The sequence below is a fragment of the Microplitis mediator genome, chromosome 11 (genome assembly GCF_029852145.1).
Source record: "Microplitis mediator isolate UGA2020A chromosome 11, iyMicMedi2.1, whole genome shotgun sequence".
Taxonomy (NCBI): domain Eukaryota; kingdom Metazoa; phylum Arthropoda; class Insecta; order Hymenoptera; family Braconidae; genus Microplitis; species Microplitis mediator.
In genome coordinates, this window is record NC_079979.1 from 1,078,411 (window position 1) to 1,095,896 (window position 17,486).

General features: G+C 33.2%; 2 protein-coding genes and 2 long non-coding RNA genes across 4 annotated transcripts; 2 read left to right on the plus strand and 2 right to left on the minus strand.

Moving 5' to 3' along the window:
* The first annotated feature begins 58 nt into the window (after positions 1-58).
* Positions 59-3,493, plus strand: LOC130677613 (uncharacterized). The gene is made up of 3 exons (XM_057484457.1): positions 59-314; positions 614-1,559; positions 3,371-3,493. Exons 1-2 carry the CDS (start codon positions 140-142, stop codon positions 1,528-1,530), a joined length of 1,092 nt encoding a protein of 363 aa, XP_057340440.1. The 5' UTR covers positions 59-139; the 3' UTR covers positions 1,531-1,559; positions 3,371-3,493.
* On the plus strand, positions 1,902-3,795 carry LOC130677723 (uncharacterized). Its single transcript, XM_057484575.1, has 5 exons — positions 1,902-2,136; positions 2,179-2,289; positions 2,455-3,161; positions 3,371-3,586; positions 3,676-3,795. The coding sequence occupies exons 1-5, from the start codon at positions 1,902-1,904 to the stop codon at positions 3,793-3,795; spliced, it is 1,389 nt and encodes a 462-aa protein (XP_057340558.1).
* A 1,652-nt stretch (positions 3,796-5,447) lies between these two features.
* On the minus strand, positions 5,448-11,979 carry LOC130677635 (uncharacterized). Its single transcript, XR_008991671.1, has 3 exons — positions 11,818-11,979; positions 8,581-8,703; positions 5,448-5,644 (listed from the first exon to the last, which is right to left on the minus strand). It is a non-coding gene; the product is annotated as an uncharacterized LOC130677635 (long non-coding RNA).
* Positions 11,980-12,888: 909 nt separating this feature from the next.
* LOC130677636 (uncharacterized) lies at positions 12,889-16,484 on the minus strand. The gene is made up of 3 exons (XR_008991672.1): positions 16,315-16,484; positions 14,965-15,084; positions 12,889-13,101 (listed from the first exon to the last, which is right to left on the minus strand). It is a non-coding gene; the product is annotated as an uncharacterized LOC130677636 (long non-coding RNA).
* Positions 16,485-17,486: the final 1,002 nt, after the last annotated feature.

The following is a 17,486-nucleotide window of genomic DNA, read 5'->3' on the forward strand; positions in this document are numbered from 1 at the left end:
AGCCCTCAGCGCCTGGCGCGCACCCTAGCAGTCTCATATTGTTTTGTTGTGTCAACAACAACGGACGTGGGTTAAAATTTTTTGTAATAAAAAACTTGATAATTTTTTATTACATCATCAAAAGATTGGATTTTTAATAATGGGGAAATCCAAGAAACGTTCCCGATCAAATTCAGTGGAAAGTAGATCCCCCAAGATATCTAAAAAAGATTTACAATGCCAAATCGAGGCCATCGCCAAGAGCGTCCAAGATCTGGTAAAAGCGCAACAAGAGTTGCAGGCTACAGTTAAAGAAACTGCAGAGCAGAATAGAGGTGAGGACATTTAAAAAAAAAAAAAAAAAATATTTGCAAGGGTATATGGTTGGTGTGTCTCTTCCACACGAAGTTTCACACAGGTTATTTCCACACGAACATAACCTGATCCTCTATGGACAGAAAGTTTGATTTTTTACTTTTCTAAAGCATTATTTCCACACGAAATACAAAAAAAAAAAAAAAAAAGATAAAGAGAGAAAATCTAGCATGGAACCATCATTATAAAAAAAAAAAAAAAAAAAAAAATTTTTTTTTCTCTTCCTTTTTTGTTTATGTGGCCTTATCTTTTATTACAGTGGAGGCCAGTATTTCCAACAAGGAAAGTATAGAACCCAATAAGGGTACTGAGACATTGACCAGTACGGCAGTAGCCGACGATTCCCGGAAGGAAGACGTAGGGGTTTTGGAAGACGGAGAAGTTCCGGAAGAGTTTTTAGTAGAGGATGAGCATGACTTGGACGATGAACTTCGTGAAGTACTTGGGGAAGAGGTTTCAAACACGAATACCTCAGTCAAGGTAAATGACAGCCTGAAAAAATGGTGGGAGACTTGGATGTCAAAGGGCTTAACTGAAGAGGTTAAGAAAGCTCTACTTAAAAAATATGTTAGAGATGGAGAATTCCGAACTGAAGCACCCAAGGTTAACCTTGAAATTCAGCGTCACTTGACTGAGATCGCCAAAAAACGTGATGCTCACTTTACTGATACGCAAAATTGTGTAGGATCAGCGCTATCATCGTTAAGCTCAGCCATATCGATGCTGTCAGATAACTCATCAGAGGAGATTGATCAAATTACTCTGATGAAATATCTCTGGGACACGGGAAAAATCTTAAGTGATGTTTTCCACCAACAGTCAATAGCGAGAAAATCATTTATTACTCCGACTCTGGATAAGGACATAAAGGCTACGCTAGAGGCTAGTATCCCAGATGAATGGCTTTACGGTCAGAAACTCAATGACCAGGTTAAGGATGCAAAAGCCATCGTTAAAGCGGCTGCATCTTTAAAACCTTCTGACAAACCAGTTGTCAAGAAACAGGCATTCAGGACTGCGTCTCAGGGAAACTTGAGAGGCCCACCTGCGAAGTTCAGGCAGGTGGGCAACTATCAGCAGAGGAGATTCTTCTCGAACACGAGGTACAAACCGAGATCCACGACAGGGATGGCGAAGACTTCACTGAAGCCCAGCTCAGAGAAGAACAGGAAGTAGCGGAGATTGTTGTGGAAGAACAACAAGAGGTAAATAAATTAGCAGGCAGACTCAGTCTCTTCACAGAGAGTTGGGAAGGTGTTTCGGATGATAAATTCATCTTTGATTGTCTCAAAGGTTATGGTATTCCCTTTAAGTCCCAACCTATACAATTTGTGGAACCCAGTGAACCTGTAAGGTCTCCGGGTGATGAATTAAGGGTCCAGCAAGCTATCGGTAAACTTCTGCAAAAGGGGGCTATCGAGCCTTGCTTAGACATCGAGAGTCAGTTTATATCGTCGTATTTCCTAGTACCAAAAGCAGATGGGTCGGATCGTTTCATTATTAATCTAAAGCAATTAAATGAGTTTATTGAGACATATCACTTCAAAATGGAGGACCTGAGATCCGCTAGAGATCTCATTGATAAGGGCGCGTTCATGGCTAACCTAGACTTGGAGGATGCGTATTTCCTGATCCGGGTAAAAAGATCCTCTAGAAAATACCTTAGATTCAGGTTCAAAGGCCAGCTTTATCAATTCATGTGTCTTCCTTTTGGCTTGTGTTCTAGCCCTCATACTTTTACAAAAATAATGAAACCGGTGGTTAATAAACTTAGGTCAAAAGGTTTTTTATCGGTAGTATATCTGGATGATTTTCTATGCGTAGGCAAAGATTACGAAGCTTGTAAGAATAATGTACAGAATACGATAGGCCTCTTAGAGGAGCTTGGTTTTATCATTAACTATCGTAAGAGTACGACGACTCCTAATAGAAGGTGTAAATACCTAGGTTTTATCTTAGACTCAGAGAAATATTGTGTAGAACCTACAATGGAGAAGAGGGTATATATTAGGAAGCTACTAGATTCCATAGGGTTGAAAAAACGGTTCAGGATCAGATTTATAGCTCAGTTAATTGGGGTACTGGTAGCATGTATTCCAGGCGTAGAGTATGGCAGAGCATATTGCAAAAGATTAGAAAGAGCTAAGTGGTTAGCTCTTACGTTGAATAATAATGACTTTGAGGGTTTTATGACAATAAATGCGGGCGTTTTGGAGGATCTTCAATGGTGGAGAGATAATATAATGAGCGCTAACAGCAGAATAAAGTCTCACAAATATAGCATAGTGATAACTTCGGATGCTTCAAGGACAGGCTGGGGAGCGGAAGCTGGAGGTGTTGTTACAAGGGGTTTTTGGAATCCAGAGGATCAGAAGCACCACATTAATTATCTGGAACTTTACGCAGCTTTCTTCGCGCTTAAATGTTTTGCTCACGAGTTACGCGACCGCGAAGTCCTTCTTCGTATAGATAATACAACAGCGATCGCTTACGTCAATAAAGCTGGCGGAATTAGGCATCCAAAGTTATCAGATCTAGCTAGAGAGATTTGGCAATGGTGTCAATTAAGAGGAATTTGGCCAAGGGCAACATATATTCCATCGAAGCTGAATGTAGAAGCAGATGCCGCTTCCAGAGTGGAAAACCTGGACACCGAGTGGGAATTATCCAGGGAAGCCTTCCGAACCGTATTGGACACCTTTGGTTTGCCTTCGATTGATCTCTTTGCATCGCGTATTAACAGGAAGTGCGTAAGATTCTATTCGCGTTATCCAGATCCAGATGCAGAATCAGTAGACGCGTTTACGGTTTCTTGGAGAAACGAATATTTTTATGCTTTCCCACCCTTTGCCCTAATTTTACCAACCTTGAGGAAAATAATCAACGATGAAGCATCAGGTATCGTAGTTGCTCCCTTTTGGCCAGCGCAACCATGGTACCCGTTATTCACTTCTCTACTCTGCGAACCTCCTTTGATTTTCAAGCCTTCATTATTCTTATTATTATCTCCTTCTAGGCAGGAGTGTCACCCCCTAGCGAACAAGTTGTCACTAGTGGTCGGCAAATTATCCGGCAGGCCTTTGTCACCAAGGGCATCGGAGAGGAATCAATAGACATCATGCTCAGTTCTTTGTCAGAGTCAACGATTAAGCAGTATGAGGGAACATTGAAGAAATGGCTAGTTTTTACTCAAGCAAGGAATATCGATGCCTTTAATCCCCAGAGTACGGAGGTCATCAAGTTTCTTACAGCGCAGTTTAATGAAGGGGCGAAGCATGGCACTCTTAACTCTATGCGGGCTGCTATTTCCTTGATTTCTAGGAACAACCTCTCAAAGGACTCCTTATTATCGAGGTTCATCCGGGGGACATTCAAGAAGAGACCATCGCGACCGAAGTACTCCGATACCTGGGATACAGACCAGGTCCTGACATATATTGAAAAATTGGGAAACTTAGACAACTTAAAATTGAAGGAATTATCAGAGGTGGCAGTGACACTCCTTATTCTCATCACGGCACATAGAATGCAAACGTTGTCCTTGATAAAAACCGAAAATATCACTAAGACTGTTTCTGGATTAAAAATTAAGATACCTGATTTAATTAAGACCTCAAAGCCGGGCAAAGAACAACCTGTATTATCGATTCCATTCTTCAAGAAGAGGAAGAAGATTTGTGTAGCATCTATCATATTATACTACTTAGAGCGTACTAAAGAATTAAGAACCAACTCGGATCGACTGTTTATTGGGACAGTAAAACCACATAAACCAGCTGGCGCTCAGACGATTGGGCACTGGATAAAGGCACTTATTGCAAAAGCAGGAGTTGATACAGAGATTTTCACCGCCTACAGCGTTAAGCATGCATCCGTGTCGAAGGCACATAAAAGGGGAGTAGATGTGGACACTATTAGAAGAACCGCAGGGTGGTCATCCAAGTCCACGGTTTTCGCCAATTTCTACAATCGGCCGATTCAAAGCTCTAGCGAGAGTTTTGCACTTACAGTAGCCGATAAAAAGTAAAGAATGTGTAATTTTGACAATAAAGTTATCACTAACTCTAAACTTCTACAGGTAATCAATTATTTAATCATCGAGAACGAGACGCTTAGTATAATTTAACGATCAAGCGAGCCCGCCGAAGGCGGGCGAAGCTCGATCGCAATTATACGTAGCGTCTCGTTCGAAGATGATTACTACCCTCCCGATAGAGATTTTAAGCCCGAAAGGAAAAAGATAGGCCCAGTAATCATCTAGCGAAAGGCGGGATAACTTTACATAGGTCAAAAATAAAAAAAAAAAAAAAAAAAGAGAAAAAGACTCTAAAAAATATGAGACTGCTAGGGTGCGCGCCAGGCGCTGAGGGCTACTGGCGCGAAAAAGCATTTGAATTTAAACTCTAAACGTTGTGTAGTTGACACGTACTAACAGTACTACAGGTAATCAATTATTTAATCATCTTCGAACGAGACGCTACGTATAATTGCGATCGAGCTTCGCCCGCCTTCGGCGGGCTCGCTTGATCGTTAAATTAAACATATAAAAACAAAAATTCAAACATTGAAAAAAAAAATCGTATTTGGCAAAAAAATATTAAAATTTTTAACAAGAATTTTTTGTCAGCACAAAACATTCAAGAAAATTCAAATTTTGGAAAATTTCTACACTATTGTGCAAAAAAAAAATTTAATGATATTATAGGGATGGTTCCCATAACATTATGGGAATAGTTCCCATAATATTATAGGAATCATTCCCACAATATTATGGGAACCATTCCCATACCATTATGGGAACCATTCCCATAATGCATAGCAAAACTTCCCATAATTTTCTTTCCGTGTACCACGTTTAGGTTCAAATCACCTTTTCAATGCATGGATCTTCATATTCTAAAGAGATGATTCGAACCTCCTTACCCTCGTGTAGGATTTGGAGGCTTAAATCACTTTTTTTATTTTGACTCGGGTAATTATAAGCCTCAATGTTGATTATTTTAAAAGTTATTAATTTCCAAAATTGAGAAACAATAAAAAAAAAACTTGAGGAGGGAAATTTTATAACAAAGTAATAAGCATTTTTTATTTCGATTTGCGCAATGATATTTATTTATATATTTATGTGTCTTACAATATTTTTCTATGAGGAAAAATTTAATAGATGTAAAGAATAAATTTTCGAATCCTCGGATTTTTAGATTTTACAAATTATTTATTTTCGCCAACACTGTTTTTCCACGCTACCAGAGCACTCGTAATTTTCACAGCAATCCTCGTTATCATCACACTGTAATTAAAATTTTTAAATAGAATTAAAAAAAAAAAATATGAAATTAAATTTTTTCAGTTTTGTCATGATATAAAAAAATTTTTTTATTTTTTTCAATGCATTTGTCCTGAGCATAATCAAATCCTCTACAAAATTATCTAAATAAAAAAATTTTAATTTTAATATAGTCCCTATTTTGTAATTGAATTTTTGGTAATTGTGTGAAATCAGGGCTGACCACATTTATGAAAATTCCAAGTGCTTACACCTTAAAGATCTATAATTAAACTTTTCATCCCCGGCGGACGTATGCGGATTTTTACGTGCAGACGAAACTCAATCGGTAAATGATGCGTTTACGCGCTAGTGGCTAGTGGGCCGTAATGAGCTCTATACAGTCAAGGAGGAAGTTGCGCATGCGTGGACTGATCTTCATACAGTCGAGTAGCTCTGTTGTCAGCTGTAATTTCGAGAAGTTTGCCGGGCGCATGTTATGCAGAAAAGATAATACAAAATCAAAAGCAAATTCTGACGGTATTTCTTGGTTGTTTAATAAGAAATAAAGTTTTTAAAACTAGATTTGGATAATGATAATTCTGATAGCGAAAACTGTAACATACCAATTAATCACAAGTAATTATTTTATTTTTAATCATTAAATAGGATTACGATAGGTAACTTTATTAAAGAATTTACTTGTGATTACCCGCATGAAAATAACATATATTTTGATTATATATAAAAAAATACACCGTAAATATATAATTTTATAAAACGGCAAAAATGTATATATAATAAAATATAATATTTATATAAATTCAAAGTTATACTTTGATTTATAATTTAAATTATAAAAAAATATATACATATTTTCATAATATGTAATATAATTATAAAATAGAATTTTTAACTTATAAAATTCATTATAAATTTACATATATTGGAATGATATATAATAGAATATATTTTTTTATATATTAAATATTATATTGTTAAATATATTTTTTTATATAATTGACGTTTGAGAATCTCAAGATATTGAATTGTATATTGTATTATATAATACATGATATATCTAAAAATATAAAATAAAATATGAAAAATAAAGACTTTCAGTTTGAAGATGATTGTGAGTATCAATGAGAATATATTTTATTCGAGTAAATTAAGTATGTAGATCGAACTTGAAAGGAAGTTTGTAGAGAGAGTCGTTATGACTATAAATTTTCATTTACATGATTAATTTTTAATATAAAAAAATAATTACTCAAAATAAAATAAGTTTTAGAGGATACCGAAAGAGCATTCATGGAACTGAAAATTTTTCGAAGCACAAAAGTGTCATGTATATCTTTTAATATATACAAGCTTATATACGAGCATTATATATTATATTATACTGTTAATAATATAATTTGAATTATAAAATCATAATATATATAAACCTATAAATTGATACTATATAATGACATATATTTTTTTTATATAATCTAATATTATATGGAGTTTTTATAATGATAATATATGCCAAGATATAAAATTATATATTATATTGATATACTTTTAAAATATAAAATTTTATATTGAAAACGGCAAAAAAGTAGTTATTTTTAAATATATAATTACTTATATTATAAATTATACTATAATATAAGAAATATTATATTATCTGATATAATTTCAGAGTATAAGTTTTTTTCATGCGGGTAATATATTAATGATTAATATATGTTGTCGTTAGAATTTATTTTAAAAAAAAGTAAGATTTCTTATGGAGTGATTAGACGGTGACACGACCGATGATCCGAGGACAATTGATCCGCGACAATTGATCCTTGCGACGATTGATCCGTCGATAAAATACGTGTAACATGAAAAATTACGACCTTTTTCCACAAATTTGTGTGTGAGTATATTTTTTATGTTACACGCACACAAAATTAGTGAAAAAAGGGCGTAATTTTTCATGTTACACGCATTTTATCGACGGATCAATCGTCGCAAGGATCAATTGTCGCGGATCAATTGTCCTCGGATCATTTGTTACGTAACCTGATTAGACAGCCAAAAAGTCTAGTTAAAAATATTATTTAAGAAAAAAAAGTTGTTTCCTACTAAAGTTTAAATATGTTATTGTTTCTTATTACTTAATTAAGTAATAAGAAACAATAAGATGATACAAGAATGATAAGTCATAAAAAAAACGGACCTCGGCTTTATACTATTCCTGCTGCAAACATTACTCACCTCGACCGTAATGGCGCGAGGTTCGCCCAAGGTACATAAACAACTATTAAAAAAAGTTTGTCATTATGTCACGTTTTAAATTTTAGAATAGTTAAGACTTTTTTCAACGATTTCTTTTTACATAGGTATTTCACTATTGGTTTTATTGCACTAGTTAAAAGAAAAAAAAATGAAAATAAACTGTTTTTTTATCTTTTTATTTTTTTGAAATTAAATTTTTAAAATGTTGAGGTGTAACACGTTGAGCGTGTTCAGCCGATGAAAGTTCTTAGTAGTCTGAGTAAGTTACTCAGCCTAAAAGAAATTTTGGTCTGTTTGTCTGAGTGCAGTGTGTTTTCGGCCTGGACACGCTGTTAGCTCTTACTATAGTTTAGGGAGTCATAACCTACACCATTATGATCGTAATGCTCCTTATACACATTATTTTCTTCCATTTTTAAATTACTTAACTAATGCAAATTTTACAGAAAGCATACATGTACAGATTTGCACTTTACTAATTATTATTGTTTACTTTAGTGGTTTACGCGGTAAAATGTATACTAAGTAAAATGGCGGCCAGAAAAAAGTTAGTTAGTATCTGTAAAGTGTCCAGACCGAAAACTTAGTTCAGTGCGCTGAGTAACTTACTCAGACTACTAAGAACTTTCATCGGCTGAACACGCTCGTTGTCCTATAATTCTATACTTATAAATTTTCAAACTTACTAAATAACCCGTACATCCGTCTTCATATTGATATTGATTCACCACAAGCCCAATCAATAACATAATTATTGATAACAGCAAAATAATTTTTGACATATTGATTTATTTCGTCGGTTTTTAAATCTAAAACATTTATTTAACTTCAATTAATAATGCCGTTGAAACTATTGCATTTACATGAAATATTATCATGATCTTTTTTATAGACAATTTGATTCTCTCGATCTTTATTTCAATAATTTTTCTCATATCTCTGATAGTTTATTCGTAATTTGAACTTAAAAATAAATAAATCGTTAAATCGGATCAAATTTAAATTTATCGATCTCGGTTGTGAAAATTATTAATTATGATAACATTTCACGATGATGTCCTAGTGTATGTATGTGTGTACGTACGTTCGTACGTACGTATGTATGTATGTACATATTCATAACTCTTGAACGGATGAACCGATTTTGATCTTTGAGGTGTCATTCGACGCGGCTTGTTAATATCTTGAAGCCGTAAAAATTTGAACTTAATCGGTAGGGTGCGTTCAGAGATATTTCAAAAATAAAATTTTTTCAAAAATGTTTTATTTGGATAACTTTTAATTTGCTCGATGGATTGATTCCAAAATCTAATCAGCTCTAGAACTTTATAAGCCGCGTCGAATGCCACCTCAACCATCAAAATCGGTTCATTCGTTCAAGAGAAACCGTTGACGAAAGAATTGAAAAAAAATTTTTTTTCTTTATCCCTTAGTCGAAAGTACGCACTTCCCTCCCTAATTTTAAGGCCTAAAGTCTTATTTCCCTCTCCTGGTGGAGTTACATGCGCGTCACTTTTGTCGCCGGGAGCAAAAAATTTTTTCGGGCCTACAGAAACAGCCGGTTGCTGCCATCTAGTGATCGTCTACCACTTTATAAATAAAATTTTTCACGATAACGTCGTAGATCGTTGCTTTATATATGCGTCAGTATTTTTGTGTCTCGTTGTACGTAATATTTTAATTAAACAGTGTAATTACAATGATAAGATAAATGAAAAAGTTTCATCGGATGAATCTATGGACGAGGATGAGGTGATAAAAGATTTTTCTTTATCCCTTAGTCGAAAGTACGCACTTCCCTCCCTAATTTTAAGGCCTAAAGTCTCATTTCCCTCTCCTAGTGGAGTTACACGCGCCCCACTTACATCGCCGGGAGCAAAAAATTTTTTCGTGCCTACGGAAACAGCCGGCTGCTGCCATCTACTGAACGTCTACCACTTTATCAATAAAATTTTTGACGATAACATCATAGATCGTTGCTTTATTTATATGTACGTCAGTGTTTTCGTGTCTCGTTGTTTGTGATATTTTAAGTAAACAGTGTACACTCGTTGTCATTAATGCCTGGCCCCCTGCATGGCTAAGATTCTATAGCCTGGGGGACCAGGCATTAATGACAACGAGTGTACTTGCAATAATAAAATGACTGAAAAAGTATCATCTGATGACTCTATGGACGAGGATGAGGTGATAAAAGATTTTGATGCAGAGGCGAGGTTAATTATTGAAAGATTATGTATTCATTTATATATTATTTATTGGCAGGAAAAAAATCTTGTTCATAGGCATAAATTTATTTCTTTCGAAAAAAAATAATTATTTTTTATTTTTATTTTTTATAAGTATAATTATGTCTTTTTTTTTGTTTTGTTTTTGATGCCTGCCCCCGCCGACCAGACGCACTCGCTTCGCTCGTGCTTTCAAATGTCGCGGGGCAGGCATCAAAAACGCAACAAAAAAAAAAAGGGAGACGGAAAAAAATTAAAGTTTTATGTATGTCCGAAAGAGGCGCGTCAATAGGGAGCAAATAAAAAAAACATGGCCGACCTGTCAGCTGAAGGCAGAACGTGGTTGTGTTGTTTATAGTATTCAAAAATGTAATTAATAAACGTACTTTCGACCAGGTATAAAGAAAAATCGTATACACCACACGGGAAGATAGTTAAAAGCCCTGCCCTGTGTGTCATGATGCCCTCGGCTTCGCCTCGGGCATCATATCACACAGGGCAGGAATTTCAACTTTCTTCCCTTGTAGTGTAATATACTATTGATGCAGAGGCGAAGTTAATTATTGAAAGTTTATGTATTTATTTATATATTATTTATTGGCAGGAAAAAAATCTTGTTTATAGGCATAAATTTATTTCTTTCGAAAAAAAATAGTTATTTTTTATTTTTTATAAGTATAATTATGTCTTTTTTTTTGTTTTGTTTTTGATGCCTGCCCCCGCCGACCAGACGCACTCGCTTCGCTCGTGCTTTCAAATGTCGCGGGGCAGGCAGCAAAAACGCAACAAAAAAAAAAAAGAGAGACGGAAAAAAATTAAAGTTTTATGTATGTCCGAAAGAGGCGCGTCAATAGGGAGCAAATAAAAAAAACATGGCCGACCTGTCAGCTGAAGGCAGAACGTGGTTGTATTGTTCATAGTATTCAAAAATGTAATTAATAAACGTACTTTCGACCAGGTATAAAGAAAAATCGTATACACCACACGGGAAGATAGTTGAAAGCCCTGCCCTGTGTGTCATGATGCCCTCGGCTTCGCCTCGGGCATCTTATCACACAGGGCAGGAATTTCAACTTTCTTCCCTTGTAGTGTAATATACTATTTTTAGTTTTTTTGAAATTTCTCAAAAACGGCTGGATAAATCAATTTTAAAATTTGATCAGCTTCAGAACTTGATAAAACACGTCGATTGCTGCCTCAATCGTCTTAATCGGTCCATTCGTTTACGAGATATCGTTGATTAAAAAAATAGTGAAAAACGTTTTTTTTCGGATATCTACAGAAAAATTGAATCATTCGATTTCAAAATCTATTCAGCTCTAGAACTGAATAAAACGCGTCGATTGCTGCCTCAACCATCAAAATCGGTTAATTCGTTCGCGAGATATCGTGGGAGAAAGAAATGCTAAAAACTGGTTTTTTAGAAAACAATGGCATACAAAAGTATTTTCGAGCTCGAAAATGTATTCACAATAATGTTTTCGAGCTCAACGAGCTCGCAGGGTTAACCGATAGACAGATTTTTTTTTCTACAGATGGCACTGACTACTATCTAACATGGTAGCCAGTTCTATTTATTTTTTTCCTATAGGAAATAAGATTTCCTAAAATGATGTAAAAAATTTCTTTTCTGTACGATCAATAGTTTCATTGTTATAAATAATTGAAAATATATAAACTAAAATAATTTCTTACCGATTGTTGTTGGTCTAGAGTTTGGTAGCTTCTGTGTCTTATGTGCATTTGATGGGGACAGCAAGCGAACTTAGAATATTTTTTAACTAATAATTGCACTCACTTTAAAATGTAACTAGTGTTTTATCTACATAACTGTCGCTAACTGTTGCACAACCTCCAACGACGGAAAAACGAAAATTATCAATTTTAAAATGAAAACGTTGCGGGTAGAATTTTATCAGACAAGCTAATTGCTTGAGCTTATTGGCTGTTTGTGGATATCGGGATCGCGTGTTTTCAAGTACAAAGTAATTATAAGCAAAAACAATTTACATAAAAAAATAATTATTACATTTTTTTATACGCTTTGAATTTTGATGTGAAACAATAACAATAGATATTTCTGCTTCTGCTATTTGAAAATAAATTGATAAAGGGGTTAAGTAATCGCTGATAATCTAGGCCTTAGTTTGAAAATATCACTAAGTTTCAATCTTCATAAGCTTCCAAATAATGAATTTTAGAATTAAAACAATTGAACATATTAGGCTGTATCAGAAAAATCGACTATTTTTAACTTCCCGCTAAGAAAATTGTAAAATTTTAAAAATTCGGGAAGTTATTTTTTTAGTTTTTTATTGATTTCTCCAAAACGAGTAGAACGATCGACTTCAAAATCTAATCAGCTCTAGAGCTTTATAAGCCGCGTCGAATGCGGCCTCAACCATATCAATCGGTCAATTCGTTCGCGAGATATCGTGGGAGAAAGAAATGCTAAAAAACATTTTAAATCTCGATACGATTATTTTTTTCGAAGTTACAGCCTTGCAAAAGTCACTAAGAAATTTCTAAAATATTTTTGTTCCTTTAATTTTTGGCATGAGTGTATCTATGCAGATCAAAATCTCAAAATCTGTTGGTTCTAGATAAATTCCTGTACAGTCAAAAATGTAACCAGATGTCTTATCTTCGAAATAAGTCTAAACCCGTTCCTTAGTCTCTATAAGTTTCCAAGTCATTAGTTTCTAAAGTTGAGAAAACTTTTCAAAATGTAGGAAGTAAAAATTTATAGCAAAATAATAACCAATTTTTATTTTGATAGCGCAATGCTTTTTATTTATTTTTCCATTTATGCGTCTTACATAATTTTATTTGAAGGAATAACTTAATAGATGTTAAAGTTGAATTATTGAAGCCTCGATTTGAGATTTCACGAATTGTTTATTCGTCCCGACAATACGAGTCCGGGCTTAAAGGATTTGAGCAATAGAATCCTGCACAGCAATTTGAATTGGTAGCACACTGTAATTAAAATTTTTACATATATGAAATGAAAAAATATCAGCCCAGGTAGAAAATTGTCTTAGTCGGACAAGTTTGAAACTTCAAAATAGCTTTATTTTAGCTTAACATCTAAGTCTTGTTTTGTAAGCTTTATTTTAGGTTGTTATTAGGATGAATTCTATGACAAGTCTTTAGAGTGTAACTAACCTTAAAATATACCTTGCTGTTAGCTCTTTTTCCACGCGTATGATAAGATTTGTTCTAAGCTTGGATTCTAAACTTAAAACTACCTTATCTGCTAACATTACTCCAAGCGTACATTGAAAACTGAAGTTTGAGGTTAATTAGGAGTTTGTGTTATTGTTTATAAGTAATAAATAAGTTCAATTTTATTTGCAACATATATAAAGAAAAATATTTGCTAAGCAAGTAAGTTTTGATTTTTTTTAATTTATTGAATCACAAGTTTTTAATGCTCATAATAAAAAAATTTGAATTTTTTAGAACGTCCTTACTCTCTTAAGTCAAATCAGTAAAAATGTTACTGATTTTTTCAGTGGTTACAAAATTTACTGAAAGATCAGTAGCTTTGAATAAATTTACTGACTAATAAGTAATTTACTGACTAATATTGAATTTAGCTTCACGGCAGTAAAGAGTGCCATCTACTTGGAAGCTTGTTTGTTAGACAGAGGTTAATTGCAAGTTATAATCAAAGTTTATTATTTATATTGCACTATTATTAGGGTAAGTTTAAAATATTTCAACAAACAAAAGTTAATTTATAATTTATATACTAATAAAACTTATATATTTTTCTCTATTGAATGTGACTAGAATAATTCTGAAATGTATTTGTAGTTGATTTACATCTAAGGTAATGCGTAACCTCAAATCGTCTTATTAATTATTTTATGTTTTTAAATAAATATTATTATTATTTTCAGATAAATGTTTATACGGTGACGTCAAAACCGCTAGGGAAAATATATATAACATTACACATTTAATGCCCAATATCTGATGTTTGTGTACAAAAAAAAAAAATAATAAAAAATTTTTCTCTGTAAACATGTTTTCAAACTTAAATTACCAAATCTATTCTAGCTAAGAATAAGATATACTTTTAACCTTATAGTAAGCTAAATTGTCACTGTTTATGCAAGCTAAAACTGCAAGCTTTATGTTAGTGATACAAAGCGTTACCAACTAACCTTGTGTTAACCATAGTTTGTTGGCTAATTTTAGGCTAAAACTGATAAAATTAGCTTAATACAAGCTAATTCCATTGATGACTTTCTACCTGGGAGATTAACGTTTTTTAGTTTCATTAAAACAAAAAAATTTCTTCGTTATTTTTAATTCAATTTTTTTGTAAGAAATTAAATTTTCTACAGAAAAGGTCTGTATCGACGAATCTAGAAACTCTAAACTTGAAAGTTTCGGGACTGTAAATTTAAAAAAATTTTACTACGCCGAAATTCTTATGTTACTTCTTAAATACTGAAGTTATAGAATCGCGCCATGAAACTTTTTTGTAGAAAATTGAATTCCCTATAAAATAGGTCCTTATCCGCGAATTGATAAATTTCAAATTTGAAAAGTTATAAGAAATAAAAAATTTTTATTTTGTTTTTAACAAAAAAGTAGATTTTTTAAAAATATTAATTTATAATGACTTGTGACATGGCCTTTTTTCATTTGAAAATAATTTAATTGTCGACCAAACTAGTCCTTGAAAAAAATAAACAAAGTATGTTTTGGGAAATCCAAAAGTGCACACCTCAATCGTTAATTTTATTTTTAATATATATTTCAGTCATTACTTGGGTGAAATGTTTAATTTTTTTAGTGTAATTACGTAAAAAAATTGTAACTTACTGGAAAACCCCAGCAATCATCTTCGTCCTCTTGGTTTACCACAAGCCCAAACAATAACATAAATATCGATAACAGCAAAATAATTTTGGACATTTTGATTTATTGTGTTGACTTTTAAAACTAAAACGTGTGTCCAAATCTAATTAATAATTCCATTGAATTTACACGAAACTTTATGATGACCTTTTTCAAAGACAATTTAATTCTCTACAATCTTTAGTCTGATTATTTTCTTTATATCTCTGATAGTTTTTCCGTAATTTCAAATTAAATGTCCCAGGGAAAAAGGTTTAGATCTGACCATATATAATTAGATCTGGTCAGATTTTTAAATTGTCTCTATCTGACGAGATCTGGACAGATCTGCTCATATATAATTATATGTGGTCAGATCTGAACCTTTTTTCCAGGGTTAGCTAGACCGATGCTAGCTTATAAATATAATCTTTAATATAAGGTACTTCCGCAGTCTCATGCATTTCCAATATTTTGGTATATCTATCAGCTGACAAGATTAGCCTAAGGCACTTATTTTGGTATCTTTGAAGGAGCATCATGTTGGTTGAAGACGCGTCACACCACACTGGAGCTGCATACGTTAGGATTGGTCTAATTATCATTGTGTAGACTAGTTTTTTATTTTTGATTGATATTTTTGATCCCTTGACCATCAAAGGGTATATTTTTTTCTGCACGCTGAAGGCTTTTCTGATGTGGTTGTTATATAGCAATTTAGGATCCAAGTGGACACCTAGATATTCAACTGCATTTACCGGAGTAAAGTCTTTGATGATATCCACTGCGCTGACCCACGTATGTGATCGCGAGAGTGTAAATAACCAGATATGAACAATTTTCAATAAAAATACAATGCATACATGATCATATCTGGGCAGATATAACATGATCTGATTATGTTAATTTTTGTATTTAGTTCAGATATAGTTATCTGATCAGATCTTAGGAGATATACGCCGATCTGACTAGATATAATCATGTCTGATATTGTATCTAGCCTAGATCTAATTATATCTGATTATATTTGACCAGATATAAACGGTAGTTAGCGAGATATAATGCGATCTGATTATGTCTAAATATTAGATCTGATCAGATCTAAATCATTTTTCTTGGGGTAAATGAATCAATAATTGGTTCAAATTCAAATTTCCTATTCTCGTTTATAAAAATTTGAAATTACTGGCTAACTATCATAGATACGTCAAAAAAGTACTGAAATTAATTTGTTGAGAATAAAATTTTCTAGAAAAAAGTACTTGAGAGTTTTTTTGTACAATAACTAGTTTTAACTTTATAATTAAAAATATGAAAGCTGAAATAATTTCTTACCGATTGTTGCTTATCAAGAGTTTGGTAGCTTTTGTCTTGTATGTAATTGATGAGAACAAGAAGCGAACTTTAAATATCCAACGATTGTTCTCAATATAAAATTAAACTAGAGTTTTATCAATAAACCGGTCGCTAATTGTTACAAAACTTGCGTCATAGATGGAAAATGAAAATTATCAGTTTCAAAACGAAAATTTTCCGGGTATATAATTTTATCAGTCAAGTAAATTGCCTGCTTATTGGCTATTTGGTGGGGATATCGGTACCACGTGTTTTCAAGTTCAAAGTAATTATAAGCAGTTATAAGCAAAAACAAATTACAAAAATAAAAAAAACAATAAATATTATATTTTTTCATACGCTTTGAATTTTGATGTCGATCTATACGTTCGATCCCGTTCCTTAGTTTCCATAAGTTTTTAAGTTATAATGACAAACATGATTACCCGAGTCAAAATTAAAAAGGTGATTTGAGCCTCCAAATCCTACACGAGGGTAAGGAGGTTCAAATCATCTTTTTAGAATATGAAAATCCATGCATTAAAAAGGTGAATTGAACCTAAACCTGCACAGAAAAAACAGATATCTTGAGTCAAGAAAATATTTTTGAAGACAAACGTTTTCGGAAACCAAGTCAAGATTTTCTTGAGCCAAGAGAATTCGTCTTAGTTGGAGAAGATTTCTACTTTATCTGAGAAAATTTAGGTCTCCAAAAAAATTTTCTTGAATCAAGAATATTTACCTTCAGTCGAGAATTTTTTTTTTGTGTGTGGTAACTTTGTCCGCTTTTACCAAGTTTAGGTTCAAATGATATTTTTAAAAAGGTAAAATAAGCCTCCAGAGCCTAAATTTATAGATCGAGAACGACTCTCATCGGATCGCCTACAATTGGTAAGCCCTAACGGGCCTCGGCTTTATACTATCCCTGCTGCAAACATTACTCACCTCGACCGTAATGGCGCGAGGTTCGCCCAAGGTACATAAATAACTATTCTGCCCGGTGTTAGTTATATTTAATGTTAATTTGCAGCCTTATTGCTTTCATTTGTTTACTTGTCACTTCAGTTGACTGATTTCATTTTTTAAGAGACAGTTTTGATTAACCAAATAAAATTACTAATAAATGAGTGAAGATAATATTTTTGTCTTATTAACTATTCAATAAGTGACTG